Raw genomic sequence first — 7,500 nt, 5'->3', positions numbered from 1 at the left:
TATAGAACAGGCTTAGTAGTACGGTATGCAAAACATTATTTTTTTGTTGTATCTGCTTTATTTACTGAACAAACTTGGACTTCATGGGCTTTCCTGTTGTCGTTTTTCCATACACTGCCCATTTAGAGTTTCTGAATTTTCATTAGCGATGATTAGTGTGAAATACGATTGTTTTGCCAGCCTTGTTTCTTTATTTTGAGTTTAAAATTGGTCTTAAATTCAATTAGTTTGGTTTGGTTTTCTGAAAGCTGCAGATACTCTGTTCGACCAAGCTTGAACAAATCCTGTTCGTTTTAAATTAGAGATGGTTCCCCTCTCCTTTATATTTCTTAATAGTTTTTTGCCCCCTTGGGAGCCATTTGCCCTTCTCCACATTCTTCATGGTAATACTGACACTCCTACATCACACAGCCAACCTGTAATGTAGACCATCATGTCCGTCTAATACAGAGTGATTTGTTGGAGTGAGAAAAAGGGGACAGAAAGCAAGATGGAGGCAGGAAGAGGGAGAACTGGTCACAGCAGGGGGTGTTGAGATGTAGATTTGCTGTGACAATCTCTTTGATTAATGACATGTATAATTTATGGATTGTGTGTGTGAGTTTATGTGTGTGTGTGTGTGTGTGTGTGTGAGAGAGAGAGAGAGAGAGAGAAAGTGTGTCTCTGTGCATGCTTATTTCTGTGCCTCTTCAAGTGGCACTGCAGGAAAAGCTTTTACCCTCCTTTAGAAAGACGGGTGTGACCTGGTTAATGTGTGTGTGTGTGTGTGTGTGTGTGTGTGTGTGTGTGTGTGTGTGTGCGCACGCACTCCCCAGGTGAAGCAGGTAGATAGCGTGACAGTATCAGGGGTGAAGCTGCTCTAGGCTCCTTCAGCTCCTTCTTATTGACTTTTTTATCTCTTTTTTTCTCCCCCATCTTCTTTCACTTTCACACATTTTTGCCCTTTGTCTCTTCACCCGTTTCCCTGTGTCTGTGCCACTGAATCCCATTTCTTTTCTCTTTTTACATTTTCTCATACCTCTGTCTCTCTGCCTCTCCCTCCAGATAATGACAGAGCGAAAGAATGCCAAAGCGATGGCTGGAGGCTCTCTCCAGGACAGGATGCAGGCAGGACTAGACCTCCCTTTACAAGGTAGGCTTCAGACGCACCTCACTCACTCTCTGTGTATGTGTGTGTGTGTGTATGAATACCTGTGTGTGTGTGTGTGTGTGTGTGTGTGTGTGTGTGTGTGTGTGTGTGTTTGTATTGTGCTACATTGCTGTGTACTGTATAAGATCAGGTGAACTTTATTGATTCCCGAGGAGTAGATGTGCAAATGTGCACTTGTGTTAGCTGTTCACAATAACTTATGTACATAAACATATGCAATTATAATAAATGTATGCAAGTATATGTGCGCTCATATGAGCACCTGATCAATATGTGTGTCTTCTCCCCAGCAGAGTTCCCCACACCAAAGACAGAGTTGGTACAGAAGTTCCAGGTGCTTTACCTTGGGATGATGCCTGTGGCCAGACCTATAGGTAGGTTTAACACACACACACACACACACACACACGCACACGCACACGCACACACACACACACACACACACACACACACATACATACATACATACATACATACACACTCAAACGAGATGCAAGTATTTGACAGTGTGATTACAACTTCAGGTATGTTTGTTTTCAACCCCCTCCCCTCCAGGCATGGACATCCTGAACGGGGCTATAGACAGTCTGGTCGGTTCCACCAGAAGAGAGGACTGGGCTCCGGTCGCCCTCAACGTGGCCGACGCCACTGTCACCATCAGCAAGGACAAGGTCAGTCACACGCGTCTGCTGCCGCCCTAATGCCCGTCCATATTCACCTCACGTTTCCCCTGACTGCTTCAACACGAGACGGAAAGTGGACAGACAGTCGAGTAGAATCTAATCCCACCAGAACCACTCTGTCTACAAAAAATCCACTCAAAACAGAAGACAGTGGTAGTGACAGTTGGGAATAATAGCCTAGAGGTTAGAGAAGCAGGCTTTTGACTGGGAGTTGTTGGTTTAAATCCCTGCAAAGAAAACAACCACCACTGTTCCCTTGAGCAAGGCACTTCAACTGTTTAACCGTATGAATATAAAGGAGGCTGAGGCTGAAAAAGAGGATGTATGAACAGAGCATGTTTTTCTTCCCTGCATTTCAGAAGGACACCTAACTTAATACTACATTTAAATCTTATGTGCCTGTAGTGTGTGTGTGTACGTGACTTCAACCCGTTTCTGGCCGATGTTACACGCAGCAATGTTTCTCACCAGGAGGAAGCAGAGGTGCTGGTGGAGTGTCGTGTGCGTTTCCTGTCCTTCATGGGCGTGGGGCACGACGTGCACTCCTTCGCCTTCATCATGGACGCGGGCGGGCAGCGGTTCGACTGTCACATCTTCTGGTGCGAGCCCAACGCCGGGAGCGTGTCAGAGGCTGTGCAGGCAGCGTGCATGGTGAGTCACTGCAGCAAAACACAGCAGTCTGGTGCAGACCTAACGGTGCGACTCAACTATTCTCTGAGCCAACTCTAACTAGGTTAGCTCAAGGATTTAAGGAATGACATTTGTCTGAGTGTGTGTCTGAGGCAGCGAAGAGTGTGGGGTTGTTCACTTTGCTGTGAATGCTGTGAATTATCCATGAATACTAATTAGGTCGGCATTTCAAGAAACTCATCAGGTTGGCATTTCAAGAAACTCATCAGGTTTGGACTAGTCTTTAAATTGGTGTAATTTGAAAGCTACAGATATATCCAAGTAATACAACTGGTAGTTTCAGCCAAAGAGAGGGATTAATACATAAGTATGAAGAAAACACACTCAATGGATTCTCTTTTTCAAAATGTCTTTTCTTGAAAAATGTTTTTCTTCAGGCAGACTGAAGAAATCCTCCATTTAGGACTTAAGGCCTAAGCAAAAGCACATACAGACTTGACAGAAAGATACTTAGATATTAAGAGTGAAACACAAAACAAGAATCAAGTCACTTGATTCTTATGCATAACCTTATTTTAACCGGCCAGCCTTGATTTAAAATGACTGTAACGTGTCAATGAATAGGGCCTTGATGAAAGGGCTCTTTAATCCTTAATCGGACCTGTGGGATAGACTGCAAAACACTTGCAAGTTGCAAATCGTATTTAAACCAAGGCCATCCACTTTAAGTTCAGACAAAGATAGACAATTAGAGTCCCTTGTTCCTGAGAGTGCATGTCCTTGCCAGTGGCTTAGTTTGGGTTTTGTTTTTCAGTCTTGGCAGATGGGTGTTTTACTGTCCAACCCGTACGCTCCATTCAGGTTGAGATGAGACCCTCCATCAACGCCCTGTTCTTTTAAAACTTCCACTCAAATCAAGTGCAGCCCCCTAAAGTAAAAACAAAGCTATATGTTCAACACCACTTGCTTCTGAAAAGAGAAGTCCTTGCAAGTCATCGTATAGATTTTGTGCTTCACTCTTCACAGTTCAGCGTTTTACATTGTATTCTGCATTGTTCACTACTTGGCAGAAAACTTTAGTAACCATTGTATAGAAGCTATAACACCCTCCCAATGTGTTTTTTGTTATATCACCATCTTACCCATAACCACAATAAAGGATGCCCCTCTGTGGTGCTGCTACAGTATAATGCAGCCCATTAGTGGAGGTTACTCATCTTCCTCTGCCCCGCACTTTGTGAGAGTCACAGGATTAGCAGACTTCTGGCTGTACTATTGATCCGCCCATCAGAACTTTGGATATATGGACAGACACACACACACACACACACACACACACTAAAACTGATTCACGGTGACAAGAGACCATCAATCATTACTATTGATCACAGCTACCAGCCTGCACCAACCCAGCTTTTCCTTGGCAAGCACACACACACACGCACACACACACACACACACACACACACACACACACACACACACACACACACACACCACAGTCGTGTACTCAGCAGCTGTAACTCCCTATTATTTACAATGTGTCTCTCTTCCTCCCTCCTTCTCTCTCCATACCTTCTCATTTCCCTCCACCCACGTTTTTTTCTGTCTTTTCCCATTCTCCCTCTCTTCACTCCTCCCCCTCCCTCCACCCCTTCAGCTGCGGTACCAGAAGTGCTTGGTGGCACGGCCCCCGTCCCAGAAGGCCTGCGGCTCTTCGCCCCCTGGCGACTCGGTGTCCCGCCGGGTCTCGACCAGCGTGAAGCGGGGCGTCCTGTCTCTCATCGACACCCTCAAACAGAAGAGACCCGTCACCGAGCTGCCGCAGTAACCACAGTTAAGCGCCACCAGCTCCCTGCCACAACCCCCAGTCACCATGGTAACCAGTCGCATCGCTGCCAAAACCCGTCAGTGGGAATGCACCACTTCGCCACCACAGACCCCAGTAACCATGGAAACAGAATAAAGCCCCAGGGGTTGGGGAGCCGCATCACGATTCTTGCGCTTTCCGGAGTAAATTTGAATTTCACTTCAAGAGTTTGGAAGTTATCAGGAATTGGGCCTCTCAGCTCTTGAGCAGCAATTCAAGTTTGTCTCCCCAAAATAACTGAGATGAATGAGACTCCCAATCCCACACCAAGAAGAAACCCTCACAGCAGCAGGCTGCAGAGTCTGAATGATGATCGTAAAGGTAACAGTGTACATAGAAGTAACTCTCATCCCCCTCAGCGCAGAGAAGGAGTGAGGAGAGAGAGCAAAAAAAATGAACAAACTGATGAGCAAAGAAGGAGGAAGCGCTCCCTTGAGCACAGAGCGGACGCATCGCTGCCTGAACTCTTGAACTCTGACCTCTCCATGCTCTCAGTGTCTTTGTGTCCGTGCCTGTGCCGCCAGCATGACCTCGCACACCTGGCCACACCCCCCCTTTCATTCACTTTGGGTATCCTGTTAGTCTATAGCGGCTTTTGTGTCTCTGTCCGTTTCCCGTTAATCTCAGTGCACCGCAATGTAAAGTGAACGGAATAGTAGGGAATTGCGAAAGCCATCGTGTTACTTTCACTTCTCTGATTTTCTGAATGAAAGAGGGACGCCACTACAGACTAATGAGACTAATTAGATTCGGCCCTCACCTTCCCAGTCCACAACACACCCTGAGCTGTTCCACTGATCCTGCATGACCTTTTTATATAAACGTGAAACATTCTAGACAATAACGATACACTGCTGCTGCTTTCAGAGACTGAAGGGGTGAGAAATAAAAGTTTGATTTTGTTTTCCTGTCTTTTTTTTTTATTTGTCGTTAATTTCTTGTCAAGTCGGCAAGAATCGTCTAGTCCGGCCCGGACGGTCTGAACGAGCGGTGACCCTTCACCCGGAACATCTTTCATACGCTTCCCGTTTACTTCTCGCTTCCCGCGCTTTCGTTGTCCCTCTGAAAATGACAGACGGACGATAGCCATAACGGAGGACGGGAGAGAGGGATGGACAGAAGGTTGCCCCTCCCTCCTCTGCTCCCCTGCTCTTTCCCCCGACCAGTGCTAGGCTGCTGCGCCCAAACCCAGGAGAGAGATCGGCATGCTGCTGCTCTTTGATACACACGCTGGAGGAAATCTGACTTGACTGTTCCTTTAAATCCCGCCTCAGTATCAGTCCTTGGAGACTTCATGCCCACCAATAGAAGGGGATCGATTGACGAAGTAAGACTGGCTGGATGAATAACTGCAAAGAAGACCGGAGGAATGTGCTTTTATACCTTGGCATGGTGACGTTGTTTTTGTACACAGCTGAGCTCTGAACTAAGTGATGAACTGTGAGGATGTGAGGAGGAGAGCGAGCGATTCACCTCCGGCCTCGGCTGTTTTCAGGAGGAAACCCAACAGTGACGTGTCGACTCGGCGTAACAGGACTTTCAGGGCTGCTATCTCTCTGTCTCCAGGGTTCTGGTCACTTGAATGCGCCTTCTGTGTTTTGTTTTTTTTTGTTTTTCGCTGCCTACTTATGTCCGTTTTCATCAGTGCCACTAGATCACTTGCTTTGGTCTGTTTTCAGTGTTTTTCTCACTCAAATCTCAATTCGACTCCGCTAGCTCCTTACACCTATTGATCTGACAAGCTTTGATCAGTATAGGCAATATGGTAATAACTGTTGCTTGCCAATGAAGCCCTACCTTCCCGCTATGCTTCATTAACATTGCAGGTTTTCTTTCCTCTCAGAGGTAGGGCAACAGTGCATCAGAAGTGCAAAGAGCACATGCATATTGAACCTCTGTAGTCTTTACATGTGTAGCTCCGTCTTGCTCATTGTGGCCATGTGTCTTTTGAAGTCCATAGTTACCAGATGCACAGGTTGTAGGAACTAGAGCGAGAATTGAGATTCCGATGAGATAATTCAACCACAACGCCTTCTTTTGTCACGGGACGTTGAAATGTGAATGAGATGACAAGTTTGTGTGTATAGAATATCCATATAATGTAACATTTGGCATTAATCATGTTATAAGCTATCTTTTCATTTTGAATGTCTGTAGTTTTCTATTATTTTCTTTCGATGAAACGCCTTTTTTTGAGAACTCACCAAATGGCCAAAGTGTAAAATATTGATATACATTGTTGTAGATAAGAAAAATGCGAGAGCAAATATCGAAAAAACGGAGAAGGAGAAGTGATCAGAAATTTTCACAGTTATCAATTAAGTTGATACAGAAGTTAACTGAGCAATTATCTATGCATTCTTTTGATCTCAAGAAATGGAAAGTCATAAAAAGCCTTGCATGCCCTTGGACGGTTGAAAGAACGACTGTATGTACTGAACAGAAATATTTTTTATTTTATTTATTCTATTTTATAAAGGTATATACTGATTTTATTAGGTCGGGCAAGTAAGTCTGTTGACTCGGTCTCATTGTCTCAATCCCTGGTTAACTCACAGTGCTACCAACAAGCTCCGCTTTGCAGAGGAAGGCAGGTAAAGGAATATATCTTCACCTTGTACAGTCGACTGAGAGGCTGGGAGGCTGCTGCTGGGCTGGATGTCTGTGGATGATGAAGAGGAGGATGATGATGATGATGGTGATTGGTAATCGTAGTAGTCTCCCAGCCTCTCTGTCAAGCTCACACACATAAAACAAATACAAACACACACTCCATTCCCCACAGATTGGACGTGTTGGCTTCCGTTTGCTGCTCACTGATTTGTACACCATATCAATGTAACCTATTGTGAGAATAAACAGCATTATAAAATATACTACCTGGCTTTTCTTTGTGTGTGTGTGTGTACAGTACATACTGTATACTGTATGTGCATGATGAAGTCATAACCTGGGTTTTGTGTTTTGGCCTGTCCAGAGATGCAGTAGAGCGTAAACCAACCTAAACTCAGTTTACCATTTGTCAAATAAAATTTACTTGCCTGTTTAAGCTGCATCTTTATCTTTATCTGAATCTTTATGATATAAAAATCATAGTATACATTATAGTACACAGTCTCCAGCTGATGTAAGTTACAGGAAAAGAGGGTATTTTCTATAAAGCAAAT

General features: G+C 44.8%; 1 protein-coding gene across 3 annotated transcripts in view; it reads left to right on the top strand.

The window, feature by feature from the left end:
• Window positions 1-7,191, top strand: part of apbb2b (amyloid beta (A4) precursor protein-binding, family B, member 2b) — a 43,523-nt gene extending 36,332 nt beyond the window's left edge. For 2 of the 3 annotated variants that reach the window (XM_071517083.1, XM_071517085.1), the window contains 5 exons: window positions 1,045-1,132; window positions 1,441-1,524; window positions 1,706-1,821; window positions 2,305-2,484; window positions 4,124-7,191. In XM_071517083.1, coding sequence (XP_071373184.1) covers window positions 1,045-1,132; window positions 1,441-1,524; window positions 1,706-1,821; window positions 2,305-2,484; window positions 4,124-4,294 — 639 coding nt within the window. In that variant the 3' untranslated portion in view covers window positions 4,295-7,191. The remainder of the gene's footprint in view (window positions 1-1,044; window positions 1,133-1,440; window positions 1,525-1,705; window positions 1,822-2,304; window positions 2,485-4,123) is intronic. The other variant, XM_071517084.1, reaches the window with a different exon arrangement.
• Window positions 7,192-7,500: the final 309 nt, after the last annotated feature.

Source organism: Centroberyx affinis, unplaced genomic scaffold, assembly GCF_046629955.1.
Source record: "Centroberyx affinis isolate AG114_WGS23_722 - 3 ecotype Tasmania unplaced genomic scaffold, CSIRO-AGI_Caff_v1 ptg000458l_1, whole genome shotgun sequence".
Taxonomy (NCBI): Eukaryota; Metazoa; Chordata; class Actinopteri; order Beryciformes; family Berycidae; genus Centroberyx; species Centroberyx affinis.
The sequence above is the reverse complement of the archived record's forward strand: the minus strand, read 5'-3'. Positions and strand labels throughout refer to the sequence as shown.